This window comes from Labrus bergylta, chromosome 2, assembly GCF_963930695.1.
Source record: "Labrus bergylta chromosome 2, fLabBer1.1, whole genome shotgun sequence".
Taxonomy (NCBI): domain Eukaryota; kingdom Metazoa; phylum Chordata; class Actinopteri; order Labriformes; family Labridae; genus Labrus; species Labrus bergylta.
In genome coordinates, this window is record NC_089196.1 from 6,465,905 (window position 1) to 6,493,147 (window position 27,243).

The 27,243-nt window shown below is 40.8% G+C and overlaps 1 protein-coding gene across 1 annotated transcript; it reads left to right on the top strand.

Moving 5' to 3' along the window:
* Window positions 1-25,848, top strand: npdc1b (neural proliferation, differentiation and control, 1b). Its single transcript, XM_020641117.3, has 9 exons — window positions 1-459; window positions 11,478-11,645; window positions 18,408-18,497; window positions 18,591-18,797; window positions 20,244-20,310; window positions 21,635-21,716; window positions 22,530-22,609; window positions 22,767-22,866; window positions 23,296-25,848. Exons 1-9 carry the CDS (start codon window positions 390-392, stop codon window positions 23,365-23,367), a joined length of 936 nt encoding a protein of 311 aa, XP_020496773.2. The 5' UTR covers window positions 1-389; the 3' UTR covers window positions 23,368-25,848.
* The last annotated feature ends 1,395 nt before the right edge of the window (window positions 25,849-27,243 follow it).

Genomic DNA, 27,243 nt, shown 5'->3' on the forward strand with positions numbered 1-27,243 from the left:
CGGTGGGTGTGTGCGGCACCTGAAGGCAGCACAGCGTGCTGACGTCTCGATCGTACGTGCCTCTGCCACAGCTCAGCAGAAGACACCACAGTCAGAGAGAGCCAGCAGCCAGTGATCGGCGAACATCCATGTCGCAGGTAGTCGGTGGAGAGAAGACAGTCTGCGGCAGAAACACAGCGGGGCTCCGGCTTCTCTCTGCTCCTGCAAACAGCAGCTCCTGAACCGACCCGGGGATTGTTTTTTTCCTGTTTCATTCCGTCTTTTTCTGAGTCCTCTACCTCCTCCTCGGACACCAAGGGATGGGGGAATGATCAGCACCGACTCCCCCTCGCCTCCTCCTCCTCTTCCTCATCCTGCTTCCTCGGTCGGTGTCCGTCTCTGTGCCCAGGATGAGGGCCCCGCTGCTCGGCCAGGCTGCGTTGTTTGCGGCCCTGTGGGCGCTGAGCACCTGCCTGACAGGTGAGAGCTGCTGCTGCTGCTGACACACACACACACACACACACAAACACAAACACACACACACACACACACACACACACACACACACACACACACACACAGAGGCTGGTGGTGTGTGTCTGTGTGTTTATTGTGATGTTGGTCCTCTGTAGTGACCACCGCTTTGTTTTTTTCTGTTTCCTGTGTTTGGTGAAAACGCTAAAATGACCTCCATGTATTCAGTGTTGTTGATGACTTCTTACAGTGCAGTATATCAGAGGCTTTACTTCTGTGGCAGTCAGCACATTGTTGGAAAATGACCTTCTCATGCCTTATTGTTGTGCTGTATCTCATGTCCTGTGACTAAGTCTAAGTGGACTATAAATATCATAAATGTAGGCTTTACAGCAGTCACATTTGTCAGCAGCTTGAATTATTTAACCACCAATAAACATACCACAAAGTGTTTTAGGCTATAGAAATTACTTTCTCCACTTTGGTGACCGAAACATTAAAACTAATGAAAGGAACAGTTATCACCAAAACATCTGTAGCCTATTTTACTAAAATGGTAGATGGTTATTTTTGAGAAATATATATGATTCATAAAACAAAAATAATTAAAGCCCTGATAAAATGAGGTTTCTATATTTGGAAAAGGACAGACAATGTTTAAAATAATTGTCCTTTAACTGTAACAAACTCAGAGGAACTAATACCGAAGTGAAAATATGTTTATTCTGCGCCGATATGTTGAGTGAAACATCTTGAAGGTCTTGTTTTTACTGACTTGTTCTGATCTTCACTGATCAGATCTTTCAGAAATGTCATGCTGCTTGGTTTTAAAGCTCAAATGATAAGTTATTGGCTTTCAATGTTTTATCATCATGACACCTCTGATCCTCAATAGTTCTGGATTTAAACACAAAAAACAATTTTGGTAGGAAAGCTTTTTCCTCTTCTAAAACATGATTCATGTTTTAGTATTCAATTATTTATCAGTTTATCCAATAAAAAATGACCCAATAATCCAAGACTGCAATTACTGTTATCTTAATTATCAAGATGAAAAGATTGCCTCAATAAGCAAACAAAAAGATTTGTCTGCAAAATCATGAAGCTGGAAAAAACATCTGTAACAGTTTTCAGAAGCAAACACATGGTGATCTCTTCAAACTGATGTTTTTTTGGGATAGTTTTTTTCTAATAATGAAATAAAAGAATAATTTTAGCTCTAGAATATATAAGTAATCATTATCTTAACAGTGGAGTTTACGTGACAGGCACATTTTAAGATTGTTTAAAGAGAGATTACTGAGATCTGATTTGAGGAAACGTTTTCTTCATTCAGTCTGCTCTGACTTTTTTTTTGAGACAAATCTTCATCCTTTGTTTATATCACAGCCGACTTGTCCTCAGATGATGGGTGTTGTAGACTGATATTTAAGGACAGAAATATTACAAATACAGATAATAGCTTCAGGCTTCTCCTCGTGGTGACGTGGGCATCTGTCAGAGAGCGCGTTCAGAAATCACATGAGACAGAGAGGTGGGAAAAAAAACCAGACTCCGATTCAGAGTCAGGGGAATGAATGGATGGGAGAGGACGCGTGTCAGAGTCTTTACCTCGTTTATCTCTGCTGAGGTGTCAGCTGTGGTCTGCTTGTCCTCACAAACACATTCCTGCTGTGAGTCTGAAGAGTCCTCCATCACCAACAACGTCACAGTTTATTCTCAGACACTCTTTTTTTCAGAGGGGAAACAGCAGAACTGAGGTGTCACATTATTTTCCAGACACACACACACACACACGCACACGCACACACTTTTCTTTGTCTGCACCACAGTAAAGTGAATAGTCTGTAGTTGGACTATGATGTGACACTTCTGTATGACTCACTAAAACAGAGAGAAGAAGGGGGATTCATCCTGGTTATGTGTGACAGTCCTAAATTAAACACAACAAAAAACTAACAGAGCCAGAACTGAATGGAAGTAAAATAGCTTCTTAATCAAAATAGCATAATTACTAATTATTTAATTTCAAGCTTCTAAAGTCAGGATGTATAGTGGAAAGCAAAGTGCAGGTCCTATTTCATGTGAGTGTTGTTAAATGAAGCCAATGTGGAAGTTCAAAAAGCTGCATTTCCTCGTGTCTCCACTAGAGGCTGCCTCCTTCTGTGAGTCAATCCCCATAGAGCCCCATGTTAAAGTGTCAGCAGAAAGAAACATGTTTACAGCCTGGTACAAAAACAGTTTTGGTCTTTCTAGCTCATTTCTCTTTTCATGACAAGTGTACCGGCTGTATTTGTATACAATGACCTGTTTTCATTTATATTAAGGTTAAAGTGATGCTAGCTGCTAGCTGTCTTGCTAGGTGTCACCTTAGCCCCCCCACTGGCCAAACCAAAACAGGTAGAAATGATCTGTCTCTCTGTGTAGTTTATGATACTGAGACCATCTCAGAAGTCTAGACCGAAGCTTTTCCTCTGTGAGAGAAACTCTAGTTTTATTGTTTTTATATTCTGGTACTAAACAGCAGGTAAACTAGACTCCCTTTGTCTGGCTTGTCAGCTTTCATTGTTTATTTTATGTTTCTTGGATCATTAGACAGCGCAGGAGTCGTATAGTTTTTGTCTTTTCCCCAGAGATATACTCTGGTTTGTTGTTATTTTCAGATACCCAGATCATGTCTTCACTCACTGCTCTCTCAGCGTGAGGCAGGATAGCGAGCGGTTTGACTGCTATTTTTAACAAGCTCTCTTCTTCAGTTTGATAAAATTAACAACTGTGTTCAGAAACTACCGCAAAGGGAATCTCACTCTGTTGGAAACATAAGGACCAACCACAGACTAGCCTGCTCATTCGCCTGTTGATAAATAATCTATGAGAGTGGGTTGTTTAACTTTGATTCCTGGCATTAACCCCTCGCTTCTCTCTGGCTCCTCCCTCTCCATGTATACTCTCTCTCTCTCTCTCTCTCTCTCTCTCTCTCTCTCTCTCTCTCTCTCTCTCTTGTGGTCATGTTCTCTGCCTTTCTCTCTGAAGCGAGAGAGAGTGTGAGACAACTTGAATGATGGGATTTCAAAGTGCCTCCATCCCTGTATTGGTGTCCAATATGATCTCCTTCGCTACCTTTTGCCCCACCCCCCCATGTTGTTTTTCAACCAATCGGATTAATTTAATGAAACTTTTGCAGTTTGGACCTCAGCATAACAAAACATGTGACAGAAGAAAGAAACAGAACAAAACAAACATGTTTAAAAAAACTCTTCATTGACTTTTTGACACCATTTTTCTTCCATGGCACACACTCGCGACCCCACACAACGCGACCCACTGAAAACAGCTCCGGGAACAACTTTTGGGTCCCGACCCACCAGTTGAGAACCACTGATCTAGAGTGTGGTGACTCCTGTTAATGTCTTTATTTCAGCATTGTTTCATTCCTCCTGCACTTGCACAGTTGTTGTTTATTTCTAATAGTTGAACTCAGTTACATGCACCATGTCAGCCGTGAGAGAAGTGATGTCTGCGAATACTTTGACGAAAAAGATGATCATAATGTGCCGTGCCAGACATGTGGCGTTAAACTTGCATGTCATAGACCTGCTGGTTTGATGCTCCACCACATGAGCTTAAAGCACAAAGAGAAACCAGCAGAGACTGGAGATGTGCTCCCATTCAGTTTTGTGATGAAGAAGCTTTTTTTTAGTGTGGGACTACTTTCTGCTGTGGATTAATCTCTAGTGAGTATTTCTAATAGTATGTGGTATTGGGTGAAAATAATGTGCAGGTAATGGTGATAATATCGATAATGAAACATGAAACCGAGAGCAAAAGCTGGTTTCATTGATTCTTTTTTTTTTGTGTACAACAATGGAGCTCTATGGCAACCGTCTCCGTGGAGAAAATGTTTCTATAAGAGAGGGTTACATAAGTGATGTCAATGTTCACAGGGTATTGTTCAGAAATAACCTGGTATCTCAGCTTTTTATGAAGAAATTAGAGCTTGTGAGTTCTCATCCAGATGACCAGCGGGAAAGTCTCCAAAGATAAATCTTTGTTCGTTGGTCAGGCTTTGTGAAGCTCCTGCTCATTCAGCTGAGCCGAGGGTTTGTGAGGTGGAGTTTTGGGCCTCAGGCTTGGCTGCGGTCCCTGATGAGCTAAAACCAGGCTTCCACTCAGGCTAATACACCACACATAACCTGATTAGGGTCTGTGTTGGGGGGGCCAGTGATGCTGCTTGCTCGGCTTTTTTTTTTTTAAAGGATGTTCTGTGCTGCTGCTGCTGCTCTGCTATAAAGGCCTCTTTCACTAATAGCAGAATGAAATGTTTATGAGTGTAATCTGTTACGACTTATCATAAAGAAAACATAGAAATTCACATTTAAAGAAGATAAAGTTGTGAGTATCTTTTTCTTTCTAGACAATCAGGGTGTTTGCTGATTGCACATTTTGAACATGGAGGCTCAGATGGTTTATGTCTCTCAGTCTGTATATTTCTGCAGCAGTTGCATTAGTTGTATTGGCTCAGTGGAGGTCCCTCAAAGATTTAATACAGCTAATTCACTTACAGATCCCATGCACGAGGATTTCCTGACATGACTATTAATTACTCCTCAGTTTATTCATACTTGGAGAAGACCCTGTGTAAAAACCACTGAATTTCAGAATATCAGTTTATTATTCTTCTACATACAAATAAAAAATCTTCTTAATGAAGAGTTAGGTTGCCAAGTTTGGTATTATTGTTCTGCTACAAACACAAACCCTGAAATTAATCTGGTAACCGAATTATACCCTGAAAAAACTCAAATCTTAGCCAGTGTATTTGTCTGATTTTATAAGACACACTCTTGCGACAAGTCTACATACAATTCTGTCTGTACACTTACTTGGACCTGGCAAGCTTGGAAGAGGTGTCCTTTGGCACGGTACAGTTCATGCATGGGTACACAACGTGGACAGCCCTCCATTATTGAGAAATCCCGAAGTGTTCTGTCTCTACCTGACTAAAATGACTCAAAGCCAGTAAAGTAGCTGTCATGCTCTGTGTGTTGTTCTCTGATGTGCGGACTCGGACTCTACCGCTCGTCTCTTTTAACTTTTTTTTTTTTTTTTTTTTAATTTTAAGTCCGCCTGTCTCGTAAACTAAGCATGCTCCATGATCATGTAAAACTATTTATGTGTTGTATTACGACGTTATTTACAAGAGGTAACTGTGCTCAGACCCAGTTAGTCCTGGAGCAGTGTGAGTGCAGGCCAGCGGAGGAATGGGGAGGGGGGGGGGGGATAACTGGGCCTAGTGTGAGTGCACCCTGATGGAAGTGTGTAGGGTCCAATCACTTGAGCATCTAAGGGTTAAGTTTCAATCATTGAGATGCTGCATCTTATTTAAAGAGGTAACATGTTCCTGTTTATTTTCCTTTTTCACTTTTTGTTGATCTTCATTCATTTATAATGTTTTCTTTGATGACAATGTTACTTCTATTTTAAAGGGCGTCAATGTAAAACACTAAAATTGTTTTACTCTTGCTAGAGAATGTTCTCATGATTTTGAACATTAGTAATGTTGTGGAATTAATGTATGCATAATAATCGTGATAATCTTCAAACCATGACTATTTCTCAGACTGCAGTCGGACCATCACCATCTGTAATGGATGCAGCCCTATAGTCCCAGCCTTCACAAACTGAGCAGTGAGAGACTGGGGCGTGAATAAACCTTTCACTTTGCATGTGTCTCGTCTCTTCTCTCCTTCTGTGGGGTCAGCCGGCCCCCTAGCTGCTCTGAACTCAGTCAGCTTGGTTCAGTACCAAGCTTTCACTTCCTCGCATGGACTACACATAAAGTACACAGCTGTAAGAACACACATTTCTGTCTCAGTGAATGTGATTTTCATTCTGCTGAGTATCTCTACCCCTCAGATGAGACACTGACAGAGACTCCACACGGGTCAGTTTGTCTGGAGAGAATGCAAGACGAGTGCTTTGAAATGAGACACTGATGCTAAACTGTATGGTTATAGGCCACCGTGTACAATGATGATTCATTATAATGCACATCATCATCTGCTTCCACTGACACTCAGCGGGCCGTCATGAAGATGACGAGTGACTCAGATAGGGTCTGCTGATGATCGTTGATCAAAGTGCTCTGACATGCTTTAACAAGGTTTCTATTTCTTCCCTTGAATCGTATCCTAGCTTCTATTTTAAGAGCCCTTTCTGTGAACCTCGACGCCAAGCCTCAGATGATGGAGCTTCTTCTTTTCACCGCTGTGAATCAGGAATAGAAAGCAGTATAATTAGAATATCTCGTATAATTATCGTGTCTCTGCTTGTGACTCTTTGACACCTGGTGTTAGTGAGTTAGATCTTCTTCAGGTGAGCTGACTCTTCTCTAAGCATTACTGGAACCACCGTCGTTAAAACATCAAGTGATTCATGATGTCAAAAAACAAATCCACACTTATCAGTATCGTTGTTTTTCTAGAAATTTAAACACTAGGGGAGACCGGGAGCGATTGTAACACTCTTAATTCCTCCAATAAGAAACGAACAAGTGATGCAATTACTCTGCACATGCTCAGAAGACTTTTCCCTCTGCCTCTGAAAATGAGCAGGATCAATTCATCATGGCAACATTTCTGAGCAAAAAAATGATTTTGATGTATCCTGAATCATAGTGGGTCTCAGTATTTTTCTACTATACTCTCAAGTTATCACGACTGTGAATTTAAATTAAAGATCAATTTTAAGATCATAAACAAACTTACTTGGTGTATATAGATCATTTCTCTTTCTTGGAGGGGTTGGATTTTTTTTGCAACTCTTCTATTATGATTACATTAAGGATAAGAGTGGCTGATTAGACAGACAGGTGGGCGTGTTGTAATTGTTTGTCAGTATGCTTAAGGTCCCCCTTAGCGCCACCTCTTCGTCTGTTAATCGATTGATGGAAAGTTAGGAAGAGTCAACGTTCCTAACATGGTGTCTGCCATCGTTCAGCTTCAAAACGTCTCACTAAAAACACCAATGTGTGACTGAATCAACGTCCATGTTTCATACAGTCTATGATTTTTTTTATCAGTACTCGACAAAATTTGGCCTGTACCCTTCAAAATAAAGTGTTTGGTAACCAACCAAGTATTCACTTCAGCCAATCTTCATAACAGCATTACTGTCTTTAACCCTTTCAGATACACGTAAGAATTTAAGCTAAATTGATTTGTGTTTTGACACTTTTTTTTTTTTTTTTACAAAAAACATGCTGTCAAACCAACATTTGTGTTAAGATTTCAGTTTTTTTTTACTTCAACAGAGACAAATTATTCATTTTATTTCATTTTTGTCAAAATTTGATCTTTATTTAACCAGGAAAACCTCAAAGACATGAAATAACAAATATTTGTCACGATTGCCCAACAGATGTCTTGCACAACAGCCAGACGTGTCTGCTTCCAAGTCATTTAACATCCTCTTAAATCATCCAATCAGAGAAGCTCATTAAGTGCCAGGTCTTTCATCTGTCTTAATAAAGAGAGCAGCAGACTTAACAACCTTTTTCCCACTTCTGACCTTTGCAGCAGACAATCAGAAAAGTTCCTGGGACTGATGGTTAAAAATGAAAAACATCTCTTCTGACCCAAAAAAAAGACTAAATAAGAATAGAACAATGTGAAAGTCTACATGTGGACAAAGAGAACCGTCCAACATGCATTTACAGCAAACAATGATGAGTGAAGGCTTTAAAATTAGTGATCTATGTTACGTGATACAAAGTATGCAGAGCATGTTTTGTCTTTTTTAAGCATTTATTATGAGGCTTTGTATGTCTTTATTTGAGAGACAGGACAGTAGATAGAAATCAGTGTTAGAGTAAGAGGAAAATGCAATGCGGGAAAGGAGCCACAGGCCAGAGTCGAACCCGGGCCACCCACTTTGAGGACTGCAGCCTCGCAAACATACCAGGCCTTTTACATTCAAAAGGATGGTGGTATTTGATTCTGAAATAAAATACAGTTCAAGTCGTTTTACTTACTCCTGAATTTTATTTGCAAAGAACATTGATTACTTAAGCTTTAGGATCTCAAAAGAACCTTTCTAACAAAATGATCGCATGTAGATGTGTTTAAATCCAAGGTTTTGAGTCATAGCTCTCCAACATTCTGCTTGGTTGAAACACGTCTTGTTAAATATGAGCCCAGCCGTGAACTTTTATGCGCAATGTTGGCCTTAAAAAGATATACTGAGTACATTTAAGGACAGGACATTCAGTGCAGTAGTAAGACGTAGATGAAAGAGAGAATGAACATGAACGTTGATCAAACAGGGAAGGAGGTTGCTAGGAAACTGTGATTTAACAAGAAGGAGGATTTGACACTGAGGGGATGTCACTGGTGCTCAGAGAGGAGAAACACTGACATAAGACACTTTTCAAACTGCTTCTATAAGGCCGCTCTGCAGTCAGTCTTATTTGAATGTGAAACAGTTCTGAATTCACCCGAGAGTTTTTTTTTTTTTTCAGCTCATTGTCGGATGCAGCAGGTACACACACACACACACACACACACACACACACACACACACACACACACACACACACACACACATAGTTGACTGTTTTTTGGACTGAAACACTTCCAAGACTTTTGTGACTTTTTGTGTCTCCATTATTAAGGAGTATAAGACTTTAATCTGTAAAAGTAAGAAAATTCTCCTCTTTTCTTCAAATAACATCTTCGCCTCAGGCTTGTCTTCTGAACACATGCTTCAGTGAAAGGAAAACAACTAAAAAGAAAACTGTTGTCTAAAGTTCATACCTTCTGACCTTCATCAGTCAGACGAGTACAGGGACTTAAAACCTTAGATCCCAGGACCTTTGACCAAAAGTCAGAACTGAATTTATGAAAAAGGCGTTTGAGTTTTCTGCTCCCTTTACTTGGAACAAATTAAAAAAAGGCCTGAAACTTAACAAACTTCTCTCATTGGATGATTTTAAGAGCATGTTAAATGATTTGAAGGGCTGTAAATCTGGCATCTGGCTGTAGATGTTCTCCCTGATGTGTCCGTGGAGGATTTTGACAAATATTTGTGTCTTTTAATGGCGTATGATGTATTTTATATATTTGAATGTTTGGCTGCTCGTTTTTTTTGTGTTGAACTCTGTTAATTGTGCTGCTGCCTGTCTCGGCCGGGACACTCTTGAAGAAGAGATTTTGAATCTCAATGAATTTTCTTTCCTGGTTAAATAAAGAAATAAAATAATGAAGGATTAACTCCTTGGTCTATGTCTCGATTTGATTGCTGCCTGAGAAATTTTGCAAAATCTTGCATGTTGTTGCTTTTAGAAGCATGGGAATCCTTTAAAGATTTGTACTTTTTCTTGGATGATATGGAAATATGTTTCCAATGTGTTCTCAGACTAATAACCACAAAGTGTGAACTCTATTTACAGCTACTTTCTTTCTGTCTTTGAATTCAGTTCTGGGCAATGTGTCTGAGAGCAACAGGAGCGCCTTTTGTTCCCCTGCTTTCTGCTCTCCAGCAGACAGTTGCAAAGCTTTGCATAGATTAGCCTCAGCTGTTTTAGTCTCCAAGGACAGACCATTGTGTGTGTGAATGAGGTGAACACTTTGATAGCTGCTACAGAGTGGTGTTGATAATAGTGTAAGCATGGGTCAGTGTGCTTCCACAGTTATGTGTTAAAGAGAGAAACGTGTCAGAAAGGCTTGTTTCATTGTGCAAAAAGTAACATTTTGATACCACAATTCATGTGACTTCATAGGAGATGTGCACTAAATGTTACTCCAAATGTCCTGATTTCACTGACGACCGTTTACATTTTGCATTTGTCGTCGCTGCATTTTCAGCTTGACACTGCAGCCTGAGACAAACCATCCATCCTTGACTTTTGCATCCATGTGATGACTCACCCCCTGTGATGATGTCACACCTCCCTCAGTTGCTATGGCAGTCGTCCTAGCAACCAGCGTCTGCGTTCCCTGTAGCAGAGACCGCAGCGACTCTGACGGTGAAGCTAAAGGGGTTAATATTGATGGCTGGGACTAATTACCCCCCCACCCCCCACCAAACAGCACTGAAGAGGCTCTGCGGATTTATTCAGATCTGCCGCCTGGTTTTCACTCAGACAGACTTTTTCTAAAATTAGAAAGTACTGTGAAAAAGAGAAAAGGCTGCAGCGTCACAACAAAACAACAAGTGCAACAGATACTCCCTGTGGTGAAGAACATGCAGCAGCGCTGTGTTTCTCACTGAGAGGAGTGAAAGGGTGAAATGGAGGAAAAACTCGACCCCATGGTATTCTCATTTATAACTGAGAAGACTTGAAGACATTGAATTAAAATGTGAGGTCATAAGTACGAGAGGTTAATGTTTATTTGCCTTGTCATTTATTTCCTATCTTTTTTTTTTATTAAACCTGCGTGTATTACTTCCGATGCTTTTTGCTTTTTTATCTGATCTTATCTGTTCTTAATATTTTTCTAATTGCTTTGTTTTTTTTCCTTTATTTCTTTATTTTGTTTGTTTGTTTATTTCTATATATTCTTCTGCTTGTTAATGCTTTTACTCTTTTTTTTCCAATCTTCTTCCCTGCTGCACTCTTTGCCTCTTTTGTCCTCTTGGCTTAACTCCATATTAACTGAATCTTCGTATCTTTTGTTGCCTATTTGCATTCTTGATTTGTTTGTTTGTGAAATGTGAAAGGTTTACACTATTAAAATTAAATAGTGTGTCTCATTTCAAAAAGTTTTTCTCCTTGCACCGAAAGAAAATCATCATTTGTTTGTTTCAATCCTGACAACACTAATGTTAGGACACTTTGAGTTACCTCATTATAGAAAGTATCTGACAACCTCAGCCAATGGTCCTCTTCACCTGGAGAGTTGGTGTTAACTATTGGTGTTAATTTACATGTAATGATATTGTGAGCATATAAGTATCGATGTAAAAAAAATGAGATATTCAAACATTTAATAAAAATAAAGAGTGCGTTGTGTCTGTCTCTGCAGGTTCTCACCTGTGTCCTCGGAGTCTGGACTGTGCCCGAGCAGGACGACACTTCTGTCAGCTGGGCAGCTCGCACTGCGGACCCTGCCTCCATCCTCTGGTGGAGAACTCCCATGGGCGCTGTGTGGTGAAGAGGAGGCTCGTCGCGCATTCTGTTAAAGCTGTCAAAGGTAAGGGAGGACGCTTTGATTAACAATGTTTATAACATTTCAGAATAATCATTGCAATTTTTTTTTTTTTTTTGGCTCAATCATAAATATCACAAGTAGAAAATGTCACTGTACTCTCCCTCTGTCGCTCTCTCACACACACACACACACACACACACACACACACACACACACACACACAGCATCTCCAACAAATACAAGCTAACTAGCAAGCTAACCAAATATTCCCTGTCAGTTGGAGGTCTGCAGATATTTTTTCTCTCGTTCATATCCTCGATGATGGGAGGGGGAGACACATCATACCTGCTGTTGCCATGGTGATTTCAGACGCTGCCTGCAGGCGTACTCGGACAATAAAAAAAGCCCTGAAGTTTGTGAATCGGATCATGGCTCTGCATTGACTGTCCGAGAGAATGCAGTCGTTAAAACCAAAATCTCAAACATGCCCGAAGTTCATTCGACCAATCAGGAGCAGCTGATCGAACCGTCATTGGCACACGTACCCTCCTGCACCCTGCACAACAAACGACTTTCGATCGAGCTGAAATCCGGCCCGAGGCTACAGCTCGGGGAAAGAAGCTGTTCCTCACAGTTTGTTAGTCCAGGTTTTAATGATGCAACACCTTTTCCGAGATGGTAGGGGTACAAACAAGCTGTCCTGGGTGTGTTGTTTATACAATCCGAGACAAGTCCTTTGGTTTTCTTTGGATTTACGGGGGAAATACCTTTTTAAACTTTAAATTATTGTTATTATTGTGAATGGAACAACTTAGTTCTATAACTAAACTTAAAATATGTATGTATGTGTATCTGGTTTGACGAGTTAAGAATCTAATTTCCCCCGTTCAGTCCTGCTGATTAAATGTTGAAGGAAGTCAGTAGCTAAAAAAAAAACTTTATTTAAATATGACAATAGGACCAAAAAAACACACAACCCCAAAATGAACAGAATGAGCAGAATGCTTGAAGTTACATGTGAGGAGTTATTCCTCTCTCAGATCGACTCTAAATGATCCGTTTTTCTGCCCCTCTGTTCTTCATCCACACATAAGTCATGTTCGTCAGGAAAGGTCGACTTCAGAGTCTCCCAGTGGGTGTAACTGGAGCTCCAGCCCCCGGTCAGCAGTGTGTCTCAGAGATAATGATCTCCTAATGATCTGCTGCCGTGTCGGCTCCTCCACTGATGTAGAAGAGTGAGAATGAGTTAATGAATGTAGGATGTGACGCCGCTGTGCCCCTGCGTCTAAAAACCAGAGAAGACGCAGCATCAAAGTCTCCAATAAGAAGACAGAATTACTGTGGTTAGAAGAGATAAAGCTTTACCACATCTTTGTCAGTCGGTGTTTGTCTATTTCATTCTGTCTGAAGACTTTATCACACGTGCACTGCTGAAAATGTCTAGAACCGATGTCAGGACCGACAGCCCCTAAGACCTTCCTGACTTGCCTGTTCACGTATGCACCTCACGGCGGGAGACTTTCACTATCTGGTGAAAGGTGGTGGATGTACTCACAGGATGTACAGAATCATCATCATGAGTGGAAAAGAACAAACTGGCAAGCAGAAAAGAGTATGAGGCAGCTTCACTATGTGCCAGCCAATCACAGACCGTGTGATGTACTGTTAACACTCCAGATGTGTTTTATAGAGTCTGTCTATCTGACTGACTGATTATCTGTCTCTCTGACTTACTGACTGACTGTCTGTCTATCTGACTGACTAATTATCTGTCTCTCTGACTTGCTGACTGACTGACTCGACTGACTGACTGACTGACTGACTGACTGACTTGCCCGTCTGACTGACTGACTGACTGACTGACTGACTGACTGACTGTCTGTCTGTCTGTCTGTCTGTCTATCTGACTGGCTGACTGAATGACTGACTCGTCTGACTGACTGATTGACTGACTGAATGACTGACTCGTCTGACTGACTGATTGACTGACTGAATGACTGACTCGTCTGACTGACTGACTGGCTGACTGACTGACTGACTGACTTGCCCGTCTGTCTGACTGACTGACTGGCTGACTGACTGACTGACTTGCCCGTCTGTCTGACTGACTGACTGATTGACTGACTGACTGTCTGTCTGACTGACTGACTGACTGATTGACTGACTGACTGTCTGTCTGACTGACTGACTGACTGACTGACTGACTTGCCCGTCTGACTGTCTGACTGACTGACTGATTGACTGATTGACTGACTGACTTGCCCGTCTGACTGACTGGCTGACTGACTGACTGACTTGCCCATCTGTCTGACTGACTGACTGATTGACTGACTGACTGACTGACTGTCTGACTGACTTGCCCGTCTGTCTGTCTGACTGACTGACTGATTGACTGTCTGACTGGCTGACTGATTGACTGACTGACTGACTGTCTGACTGACTTGCCCGTCTGTCTGTCTGACTGACTGACTGACTGATTGACTGACTGACTTGCCCGTCTGTCTGACTGACTGACTGACTGATTGACTGACTGACTTGCCCGTCTGACTGACTGACTGACTGACTGACTGACTGACTGACTGACTGACTGACTGACTGACTGACTGACTTGCCCGTCTGTCTGACTGACTGTCTGACTGACTGTCTGACTGACTGACCCACAGTGATTGAACACAGTCATGCTGTCGTTGTTCCTCTGGTTTCTCGTTGTCCTGTCACATTGTGTTTCTCTCTGACAGGTTTCTAAGACTACAGGGAAACTAACCAGACATGTTCCACTAAAATACCCTTGAAGTAAAAAAAACTAAGTTATGTAGGAGACTGACCATTACATGAGTTTCAAGTTGTCTCTGGTGACTTACGTATGTCATTAAAGTGAGAACATCCAGAATGTAAGACAGCACAGCGATCTGAAACTAGAACCAAACAGCCCCAAAATGACCAACTGGTTTCTGGTAAGGTTTAGTGTAACAATCAAAAAAACAGGACTAGCAGAAAGTGAAATTGAATTAAAGGACGAGAATGTTAAAATGATCTATTGTTTTTTTGTTTAAAAAAAAAAAAAATCCCATCTAATTGACAGAATTATTGAGTGGACAGTTAATAATGAATTAAAACTACAATCTGAAACATGTGGAAATACTGCACGTCGTTATCCATTTGGCTTCACTATGAAATGGACAAACATTTTAGTTGACTGATTCTATACTGTCTTTTCAAATAAAAGATTTAACGCAGTGGAAGATTTAAGAGAAAAAGATGAAAATTATTACTGATATTTCTAAACTTTCTCGTAAGATAAGAAGCGTGATTTTGCACAGATTTTGACTGCAACATTTACAGAAGGCTGCTTTCTGAAAAGATGATTTATTTATTTATTTTTTAAGTTATTTTGGGGGCCTTTTTGCCTTTATTTCAATAGGACAGCCAAAGAGAGAGAGAGTAAATGTGGGAAAGAGAGAGTTGGGGGATAACATGCAGCAAAGGGCCGAGGCTGGATATGAACCCAGCACGGCTGCGATGAGGACCATAGCCTCTGCAACACAACCGCCAGGCTAACGGTGCCCATGGTCAGAGTGATTTCAAAAAAACATTCGGGACAAATATAGCCCATGTATAACAAAAGGGGGAGAAAAAAAAAACAAGGCACAGGCACTGCAGGTTTATTTCCCCAAAAATGATTTACAGACGTATTTCCAGCAAACAATCGTCTGTTCCGCTTTCTTACATCCATCAAGGTTGTTTCTTCACATCAAATGTATCCTGATGGAGCCTGTTAGGGTTGAATATTTTGATGGAAAGGTTTAGTAAGTTAAATATCAGGACTGTCATTTGGTGGATTCAGCTCTAAAATTCCCTGAAATCTAAAAGATTATTACCCACTTACATGAGTCACACTTTCAGCGTCCCACTGGCCCACATCCTCAGCAGAGCATCAAATCTGGATTCATCTGGTGCCAGAGTGAGTCAGGACTCCATCTCCATGCTGTAAACATCTCTTATTTCACTCACATCACGGCTCTCTGATGCTCTGTCGCAGCCCGTGAGGCTTCATACAAACCATGTCCAGGCTTTCTTCATCTTCTCCTTGTCCTCTCTCTCTCTCTCTCTCTCTCTCTCTCTCTCTCTCTCTCCACTCTCTGTTGCCATAGTGACGCCTTACATTCATGATTCTGAAGACAACCCGCTCCACCAACCACATCGTCTCCTCTTTTCTTTTTCGCTGCCATCAGCCCACACTCTGAGCAGCCGGGCCTGACAGCAGAGCACAGAGCCAACCGCCCACACACATAACACACACATAACACACACACAACACACACACAACACACACACAAACACGCATCTTCTCGCCCACTCACTCTAAATAGTACTATGATGAATAAAAACACACACAGATAAACAGTATCTGACACATTTACACACGCATCCACTCGTTTACACACAGGAACGGACATATTCACCCCTCTGCACTTCAAAGATCAGCTCTACACACACACACACACACACACACACACACACACACACACACACACACACACACACACACACACACACACACACACACACACACACACACACACACACACACACACACACACACTGCGTCATTGGGACTTCCTCCCACACATTTGTGTTACGACCTCCCGGGCAGCATGGTGTTGCTCTGCAGTGCAGCAGGATCACAGCAGGTGGAGGGGACATGGACAGGCATAAAAAATCATGACTGCAGTCCTTTATTGTGCCACGAGGACGGTGTTTTCTCCTTAATTAAACCACTCACATAGCTTTTACCTGCCTGAAAGAAAAAGAGTTCTGAATTTTGATCTGATGCCTTTTAAGGAGAGTTAAAATTAAACATTTTAATTTAAGAATAAAAAGAAAACATATGTTTGTAAATATTAAATGAGACCTGGCTTAGAATTATTTTCTGTGAGACTATGGTGGTAAAATATTTTGCATCTTGAGGTTTGACCTGCGGGGTTATACATACATCAGGTAGGTGCAGGGCAATCAAAAAAACAATGCCTTCCTTGGGGCGCTGGTGGCGCAGTGGATGGTGCGCGCGCCCCATGTATTGAGGCTGTAGTCTCAGGCGGGCGGCCCGGGTTCACGTCCCACCTGTGGCTTCTTTCCCGCATGTCGTTCCCCACTCTCTCTCCCTGATTTCCGACTCTATCCACTGTCCTATCTCGCCATTAAAGGCACAAAAAGCCCAAAAATAAATCTTTTAAAAAAACAAAAATAAACAATGACTTCCTCATATCCGGCTCTCAGCCTGTCGTTCGGTTGACTGAAAGTTAGGCTGAGACAGGTTTTCCAACATGGCGGCTGATGTTGAGCCTCCGGAGCCCCCTGATGTAACAGATGGGTGACGTCACTCAGGCTTTCGTCTCATAACATTTACAGTCTATGGTTTTTGTTTTCTAGGAAAAGAAACGTAAAACTTGTATTTTGTTGGAGGAGGAAGTTGACTTCTATGTTACATAAGTGGTGTGTGTCTTTCACAGTATTGGTAGTAGTGTGGGTTGTTTCTTGTTTTTTTTGTTGCATATTTGAGCTCACTCGCTTTACGTATATATCCCGCCTCTCTCTTCTTAACCTGTTTAATTAAGCCCAAAAAATCTAAAAATGATCTATTTTGAACCCCTAACAGATAGATTTGATACGCATTTATTAAATCCTCTCTGTCCTATTTTACTCTGCTCCCCGTCCCCTCCCTCTGTAACGGTAAATTTAGCAACTAATTCAACTTGTGCCAGTTGTTTTGTTAAGTCCCGTTTCCGTTGACCTGGTTTCTCTTCTTGAAATACGGCCTTCAGTTCACTCCTCAGTGGGTTTCTTGTGTGTTCTTCTTCCTCTCTGATAGACAGCACTTCCTGTTAGATCATTTGTTTTCAGTCCTCTGTCGCTCTGAATGAGAGTTTATAAGTCTGAAAAAATGACCCTGATGAGCGTTGTAACTTATATTTGGACTTTAAAGAGAAACTGTGTGTAAAAAATGGGAGTTGTGGATCTTTATCATGCATCGACAATCAAACTAAAAATGCTACTGACTGAGATGCATATCAGGAAACCAAACTATGGATCAAATCTAAAATGATCAGGATGACTCGGACTCTAATGTTGTCCTCCATCTCCTGCATTTTTCCTTCTCTTGATCTCCTCCAACTTTATTGACGGGCTGAGAATCGTAAAGGCTTCTTTCTGCTAAAATATAGATTTTTAAAGGCTCATTCAAACTGTTGTTTTGTGTTTCTAAAAACTCTTCAAACTTTCAGCAGGTTCTGTTCAAAATCCCAGAGTGATATTTGGTACGCACATTAACCTGTTTTATTTTCAAAACCAGAAGCCATGGAGCGTCTTCCTGTGTTTATTGATCGGTGTTTTCAGCAGCCTATAACAACAACAACAACAGGGACGACCTTATATGTGGTTTCTGAGAGTCCCCGTCCAGGAGAAACTGTTTTAGGAATGGTTTTGATTGACACAAAATAAGTTGTGTTTAGCCCGGTTGTAAATGTTGAAAATATAATATTATAATTTATATAATAATCTAAAATATAATTTAAACTGAAAGGTACTTTAGTTACCATGGTTGTCAATTCAATGCTTCTATACTTTTAATACACTTGTTTTTTAAATAATCAATGATACATACATATTATTTGAGTTAAATATGGATCACTCAGTGTGTCGGTGTGTGACTTTTTTTCTTTCTTTGTACTCCTTGTATTTTCTCTTGCATAAAGGAGGTGCAGTGCTGGATTCTGACCGGGTTATTCTTGTTTTGTGTCTCTGCAGGGAAGGTGACTACTTACCCTGAGCTGGACCAGGAGATCGACTTCCTCTCTGCCATCATCAGTGAGCAGAGAACTGAGTCCAGGCTGTCAGGTGACTGAAGAAGACCCTTCTCTACACCTTCTTTTGTTGTTACCACCACATCCCTGCTCATGTAATAACTTTTCATCCCTTATCTTAATCTAGTTCCACCCGTCCAGGATGTTCCGAAACCAGAATCCGACCAGCCCAGTGAAAGTGATCCTGCCAGAAACGGATCCACCACACAGCTGCCTACAAGTCCGAGCGCCGCGTTCACCAGCGTGCCCACTGCACCCCCAACAAACCACACCCCCGCTCTGCTCAGAGACCCCATCATTGTCCCTTACCCCCCCAACGACCATGTCTTCATCAGTAAGTCCCTCTGTGCTCTAAGACCATAACAGCCTTCATAATCCCCTGCAGAGTTTAAAGTGTGTAGTAAGATAGACGTCTATAAGTAAGCAGGAGTACATGTACTGTACACACTACATACACAAACATACGGGGAGGGATCAGCAAAGAGATTAGAAACTACCACTAGTTCCAAAATCCACACAAAATGAACTAAATTGACATTTTTTTCAATTCTACGGGTTTGCTTTCTTGCATGTAGCCCAATCTGGCAACAATCTGACATTGTTTAATTATTGAACTGTTATAAGGAGAACACCTTCTTGTGAATGGTTTAGGAGAATAACCAGGCCGATGTTTCCATGCATTAGATATGAAATCTGATAAATAATCCAGTAAATAGGTCAGAATATGTGTAAGTGTCTCTTTTATTTAATTATTTAAATCTGGTCTCTTTCCCTGTCCTGTTACTTCACCAACATTTGCACACGTTCACCCATATTTGTGGACAGCAGAGGTTCAGGCTCAGTTGGTAGAGTTGGTCGACTCTTAACCGGAAGGTTGGGGGTTCGATCCCCAGCTCCTACATGTCCCTTGGGCGAGACTCTTAACCCCAAGTTGGTCCCACTGCTTCATCAGTGGCACATGAATGAGTACTGTATGAATGGATTAGTTACTTCTGATGGTCACTTTACGTAGCAGCCTCTTCCATCAGTGTGTGAATGTGTAGGTGTGACCTGAGGTGTAAAAGTGCTTTGAGTTTTCAGAAGACCAGAAAAGTGTTTTACAAGCTCAAGTCCATTTACCATTGAGTGAAAAAGTTGTGTGAGGAGGAAAAAACAACTGCAGTCTTTGATTCTGTCTTCCTTTGATTCTGTCTTTTTTTGATTTTGGCATTTGGAAATTGAAGGTCAGACTTTAGCTGTGATGGAGGAACTGTGTGTCATACACAGACACACAAGTACACACATTGTTTCCCATTAAGAGAAGACTTTGGGGGGGGAAAACATCCTGGGGAAAACCAGGATCTAATTTCATCTCAGTCCAGTAGGTATGAACATGATAAGTTCTCATTTCAATCGTGGAAATAAAAAACATTTAAGAGTTCAGCTTTGAAAAGAAAAAAAAAAACCTTTCTTAAAAAAGCGTTGACACCACATGCTCTGAAATCTTGGGACTGACCTCACATCAAGTGCCGTGTTGAAGAGAACAGAACTCGTATGTTTCTGTGGATTAGTTCTGCCGCGCTACATTTCAGCTATCAATGCTGTTAGTTGTTGATCCTGCGGGATGTAACCAGAGGAACAAAACTGACTCCTGGTTATTTTCCGCAGCTCTTCTTTGAGCTCTTCACTCGGCTTCAGACACATCTGCAGAGCTTTCAGACCGGGATCATGTCTTCCTCTGATATCTATAAACCTGCTAAGTATTCTCTCCCGCTGACTGCCTGTATGTTTTTCTTCACAGTCATGAGCAGCGTCTTCATCGTGGCCGGTTCCATGGCTCTGCTCATCGCGGGGGCTTGTTGGGTCAGGTGAGAGAGAAATTCAACCCTGTCCTCATGACTGCATGACTCATCTTTCTTCTCTTTACAGGATTTGACAGTAAACTGTGCTGATTTACTGTTTTTTCTCTTATGACATTTAAATAATGAAATACAGAATCTGGAACACGAGGCTTTTGTTGGAAGAGTTTCTGTACAAGGAAAATGATGCTGCCTTCAATGTATGCTAACAGAAAAGGATATGCATAATTCAACTCTTAAACCACATCTCACATGTAATTAAGGTTATCTTAATTTGCTATACTTATACCACATGTTTTAAAATGAAACAAATACTGAAAAAAGTACCAAAGCTTTAAGTAAATTTTGATACATCTCCACAATTCTAAAATTCTTTTAGCTTTGAAAAATTTTACCCAAAGCGACGTACATCAGAGAGAAAGAACAAAACAAGCAAGGAAGTGTTCTGTAATACATTCAGTCATACTTTAAACCAAAAGCCTGTGAGAGAGTCTGTTCAAATTCACAGGTTAGCAAGTACTGACGTTTCTCAAGTCCTTTTGGTGTCTCAAAAGTGTCGCTAAAGTTCTGTTCCTGACAATCAGATTTAGAGCAGAGGAGGTGAGGAGGTGACAGAAGAAGAGACGACAACAGAAACATTGTCAATGTTTTTTTTGCAATTGAGACAGTGTGCAGGAGTTTGGCTGCGATTTTGGGAAATGAACAACAATAAATGACACTTAATTGGGTTCCCAGGACTTCTCTGCAAAAACAGTCATTGACATTGTTTGATTTTTACAAGTATGGTATCAAAGGTTAAAATCATGTTACTATGACAACCATAAAGATTTATATAAAGTACATACAACATAAATTCAGGTCTGCTCTGTTGGTTGTTAATATTTACTTGTAGAACTGGAAGCAGATAATTCCACTCTGTGTTGAGTATGCATGTTCTCTATGTGCATAAGTCTTACAACACAGAGAAAAATGCTCGGTTTCAAATTTGCTCTCCTTGTGACATCACAGTGGGATTCTGAGAGAGCTGGTTTATACAGGGTCACAAACCTCCTCTGCTGCTTGATTCATGTTATATTTTGACCACAGCACAGATGTTTCATTTAGACCACAGGGGACTGTTTGAAAAGTTGGAAAAGGGGGATAATATGTCCTCTTTAATGTTTGAAACGTTGCATATTAGACCTTTACATTTTCTTCAGAGTGATGGTCGGAGTTTTAAAATGTCCCACAGTGCTTTCCACCTAATCACAAAGACAAAATGCATTTACACCAGTTCCATTTTTATTTACATCAACTGTATCCAAGTCTAAAAAACTGTGTTTGTTTGTTTCAGATTGCAGAAAAGTGTGCGTCTCACTCAGAAGGTGGAGTACCCGGTGTACGGACTGATGAGACCTCAAACCTTTGACAACATGGTGAGTACAAAGTCTCTATAATGTTTCAAAGACATTTTGAAAATCACAGTTTAAAAACCTAAACAAGTGTTTACCAACTAATGATGTCATAAGTAGTGGATGTCATGATTGGATGATCATGTGTGAACTCAAGTATCACAGAATGTTTATTTACGTGTTACCATGTAGTCTTCACAGCTTGGTCATGCTGCCCCCTAGTGGCCACTTAAATTATTACAGCTGCAAATTACATGTAAGGGTAATACAGAATACAGTACAATAACCTTGACTCCTCAAAATGTAAATTTCTCTTAAAATTGTAGTCATGTACTGAGATTATTTTTAGTAGGTGTACATATTGATTATTATCATTTACCACTTGTTATGCTGACTTGTCTCTGATGATCCAACTACAGATCATTATGAGAACATTTAATATAAAACTATTTCTGTTTACCTGGATGTGGTTTACATTAAAGAGATACAAACCCAGGAATGCAGAGTATAGAGTTTAATCCTTAAGAATAAGATATTTCCTTTTTTTGTTAAAATATGAAACAAATACGATTACAAACTGCACATTTAATTCAGATGATGAATAATTGAAATACAGCATGAAGTCAAGAGGTAACCAGAGATCTGGATACCTGGTTTACAGTGTAAAAATAAAGTCTTACTGGTTGACCCCTAGAGGGACAAACATGTGTCCCTCGAGCAGCCTGTGACGCACGGACACATGCTGCTCAAGTGAATGTCAGCTGAACAATGTGACCCTGATGTGGATGTTTACCCTCTGAGATTCTCACGCCCCCTCTGCCCCTCGCTGTGTTGCAGCCCGGGGACAAGAAGCTGGCCCACAGTGCTCAGATGTACCACTACCAGCACCAGAAGCAGCAGATGCTCTCCCTCGAGAAGTGAGTCATCCTCCGACATGCTCTTCTTTTTTTTGGGGGGGGGGGAGCACGTGTTACTGTCTTTTCGCTTCCTGCCCTCTCCGCCTCCTCACATCTCGAGGTATCCATTGAATAGTTCATGACTGTGTGTGTGTGTGTGTGTGTGTGACCTCTGCAGACAACGAGACGAGCCAAAAGTTCCTGACTCAGGAGCATCCACAGACGAGGAGAACGATGAAGGGGATTTCACGGTGTATGAGTGTCCTGGTCTGGCACCAGTGAGTAAAACCTGCAATCATCTGAACTCTTATTGACTTAAACTGTTGATATCATCAGGTCAGCAAACTCAGCTCCAATATATAAACTAGGATGTAATGATAGACTAATTCTAGATAACTTTATACTTTTATTTTAAATGAAGATAGTCATGCACCTTGAAGAAATGTATAAATGAATTATGCAAATTGCAAGTTTTCATTCATACCACCAAAACAAAAACACAGAAAACTGTCACCAATCAATCATCTCTTATTAAGCGTTTTATCTACATTAAGCCACATGGCACACTTTTAAAGTTACCTGCATAAGTTCTGTTCATTCACTATCCACAGTTAAAACAAAGACAGACCAAAGCAGAGAAAACATATTGTTCCTAAGGAATAACAATGTTCCTCAGAGTTTTTTTTCCCCTCTCTGTCTCTCTGCAGACGGGGGAGATGGAAGTGAAGAACCCACTGTTTGACGACTCCACCCTTTACTTTCAGAGGTTCTCCAAATAAAACCCGGACACTCAGATGTTTCTCACTCTGAATGCAGGACTTGTGTGTGTGTAAACCAAATGTACACACACTGTACACATATAATCATGTGCTCGGTGTCCAGCCCGTATAACGGACACGATGAAGAGTGTGAGGTCCCTGTGAGCAGGAGGAAGGACGTTTAAAGAAAGTGTCACGGCTGCTTGAAGCACGACTGAATCTGGGACCAATGTCTCCCCTTCTACAGCCACATCCTCTGCTTTTTTTAATGTCATTACTCCTTTTTTTTTTTTTTTTTTACTTTCTTTCTTCATCCCTCTTTTTTCGTTCACACTCTGTCAGGAACCAGACTCACAGTTTGAATATTCTGAGTATAGCAGTATTTATCAGTTCACTCACAGATGATCGTGAAAATCCACTTTTATCAATCAGTAAATCCTTTCTGCATTTGCTGCAGGCTTTGATTTTATTGAAGTATTTTTTAACAGAAATGTGTCTTTCTTTTTTTAAATCACGACCTCCGTGCAGCACCGTGATCTCTATCAGTATGTTATGTAGCCATCGTGTTCTCGGTCTATCTGTCCTCTATGCATGAATTGATGATGCTGTGTTATGAAGCCTGAGAGTCAATATGCATTTACGTACAAGTTTCTTGTGCAAACTTGCTATGATTATATATAAAGATATGAGTTGAATGATTTCAAAGGAATTTGAAACCTCTTTACGTGGAACTCTGAACCAGAGCGACTCCCTCCTGTATATATACGTTATCTGACTAACATGGCTTGTCCCCATGGTTACGCAAACTGTAAATAGCTGCTGACGTGTTGTACAGGAGCAGATGTTACCTCTCACTCAGTGTGTTTGTGAGTGCTGTGTCCAATATTCAAATGTTTGTTTCCTTATGGTAAATGATATATTTGCAGGGTTCCTACACTTGTGGAAATGACACGAGACGTTTCCCAAAGTAACGCTGTCCAGGTTAAAAACATATTTGATCTGTTATATTTGTGATTGTGCAGAATAGTTTTCAATGAACATGTACAAGTTTTGTAAATGAAAGGGAAAGCAGAGAGTATCCCAGCAACTTCTGAAGTCTCATTACAATGGTACAGTAAGTGTTACAATCCCCTGAAGTCCTCAAAATGTAATATCTGTAAATGCAGGTATAAAATGTATCACAGGACAAAAACTCAACATGATGATAGAAAATATCTAAGATATAAGGAGCATAAGGAACTTAAAGGTCCAGTATCATACAAAATACACTTTACCATGTTTTTCACTAATGTGTCCCTAGTCTGTCTACAAACCCTCCAATAATGAGAAAAGTCCATCCTCTCCGTCTTTTGCCTGCTCCACTTTTCAGAAAGTGTGTGCTCAAACAGGCTGTATGGAGATTTTCCCTTTGTGACATCACAAAGGGCAGTAGCCCCTCCCACAGCTAGGTGTTTGTTCTGCCTCATGAGTCTGCCTTCTCACTATAAACAATTGGGCATGGTTCAAGAAAGCCCAAGCCACATCAGCTTCCAGAAAGGGGCGTGGTCAGACACAACTCTTTTGCATTTAAAGCTACAGAAACAGAAACAGCCTGTTCTGAGCAGGGCTGAAATAGAGGGGTTTATAGACATGATCAAATACAGGATCAGTGTTTTTTTTTCACAAGAAACTTCACAGACATGTTTTAGGGACCTCTGACTGAGACTTTTTTAAAACTTGTTGAAAAGGAGGATAATATATGACCTTTAACCTTTAATCTTGTCAATGGATGTCCTCTGCTTTCCCTTTACTAAAGCTGCTGATCTCACCTGGGCTGAATACTGTACACACACCTGGAGGTACACACCCTCTCTCTGTCAAGGTGCCCCGTAGCATAGATCACATGTTGTATTAATGACACACAGAGGATGATTCTTCAGCTCCCCTGGTGGATGTTTGTAACAGGAACCCTGGATCTAACCGTGGCCTCTCGCTGTCGTCTCTCAGGAAAGCCGCTCCGTGTGGCTCCTCTCTCCAGCTCGATCCCTTTCTCTCTCTGCCTCTCAGCTCGCCCACGAGCACGACGAACTGTACTTGACCTGCACACACCACACACACAGACGCACACACAGCCTCGAGTGTCTACATGTAAAAAAAAAAAGAAAGTATTAACACTGGAGATGTTTAACTGTGTTGTGAAGACTGTTTTATTCTAAACTGCTGATGCTCAAAGAACAAAACGGAGGGCGGAGGTGGGTTTACAGGAAAGACTATTCTCATAATGTTGTTTGCCTTTTTTTTTTACATATCTCTGCTTTCTCTTCACTTAAGCTGAACACACACCAAGCAGGTTGTCTTGTTGAAAGAACTCTACCTAGACTATGTCCTCTCTTTATACCGACTGTTTTCAGACTACACCATGTATACATTAGAGAGATCTTCTTTACCGCCCTGTTTAGCATGCATGAGGATATACCAGAGCCAAAACAAAGGAAATAAATATTTATACAATCTCAAGTGAAACATACTTTGTGCAGGAGTCTTTTTTATGCAATGGTCTGCAATGCTCATGAAAAATATATGTATGTGTGGGTAGGCTATATGAAGAGTTCATTCACAAAAACAGAAGCACGCCCCTCTGTAATAAAATGTGCTGAGAGTATTAATTAACACTTTGAAAAGAGCGGTTTTCTGTTCCAATATCGGTTTTGGTTCAAAAACCCAATAAAGCCTTTGTGAAACTGGGTCAATGCCACCCAATATCAGTTTAAGTGATATTACCTGGAGTAAACAATAAAGAAAAACGGAGTCAAAGGCAAGCCCTGGATTTCACAACACTTACGCCAGTTGAACCTCGTTGAGCAATACCTGTGGAAAGATATGCAGCACGTGATTTTTTTTTTAAATATGTAATTTAAAGATAAAAGATCAACTCTTTTGATCCCCCATTGGGGTAATTTGTTTTTAGGAAGAAAAATACAGTAATAGAATAATTATTTCTCACTACTGTGAGCATTAAAAATGTTACCTGCTAATTATTTTATTTGTAAAGTAAAGAGACCATGCTGTACAATATAGTAAACGTGAATGTTGCCGTTTGATGCATTGCACCAGAGTTAGCTTAAAGCTAATTTTCATCTGCAGAACTCACTACAACTGCATTACAGTTCTGAGCCAGGTGATGGCCTTCTTTACAACCTGTTTCTCACTTGGTCAGGCCTTCACATTAGCGCTTAGTGATTTTGTTGTTTATTCATCAGCTCATTTTTAAAGGTCTCAAAGCTGTAAACCAATTTGAATTGAAAAAATCTGTTAAACTGATGTGCAAAATTCACCCATTAAAAAAGCCTGTTTTTACAGCAGACATTAACATTGACCTGATTAGCTCATGTCTCAATCAGTACACATTGTATGGGGGGTGAATTTGATGATGAAACTTTTGTTTTGAGATTATGAAGGATAAGTGCATAGCTGACCTGATTGACAGGTGGGTGTGATGTAACAGGTTGTTAAGAGGCATGAGACCCGCCTCAGCTCCAGCTCTCAGTCTGTTGTTAGGTTGACTTAAAGTTAGGGTCAGACAGCATTTCCAGCATGGCGGCTGCCAATGCCAGTGTTGACAGGTGATCAGCTCAAGGTGACTGCCTGAACTAGCTGGCAGGTGTCTCCTGATTTTACATCCAGCCTATCAGGTAGTTTTACTGTATATGACCTGAGCTCTGTGGTGTAGAACCCTCCAGTAACATGCATTGTGCATCATCAAGTATGTGATCACTAACTTTCATGATGTTTTCATGAGTTTATTGTGTGCGTGAACACAAGTTTAAAAATCAAAGATATTTCTGGAACAACTGTTTCTGCTAAGACGATGTGTTGAACTGTAATGATCACAACTGTTCTAGATCATTCTACAACAGG

What these genes read in the sequence shown, in the direction of transcription:
- npdc1b (XM_020641117.3), top strand. Translation starts at nt 390, where the DNA reads ATGAGGGCCCCGCTGCTCGGCCAGGCTGCGTTGTTTGCGGCCCTGTGG. An exon ending in CAGATGCTCTCCCTCGAGAA is followed by an intron (nt 22,610 to 22,766) that starts GTGAGTCATCCT and finishes TGACCTCTGCAG; the next exon opens with ACAACGAGACGAGCCAAAAG. An exon ending in AGTGTCCTGGTCTGGCACCA is followed by an intron (nt 22,867 to 23,295) that starts GTGAGTAAAACC and finishes GTCTCTCTGCAG; the next exon opens with ACGGGGGAGATGGAAGTGAA.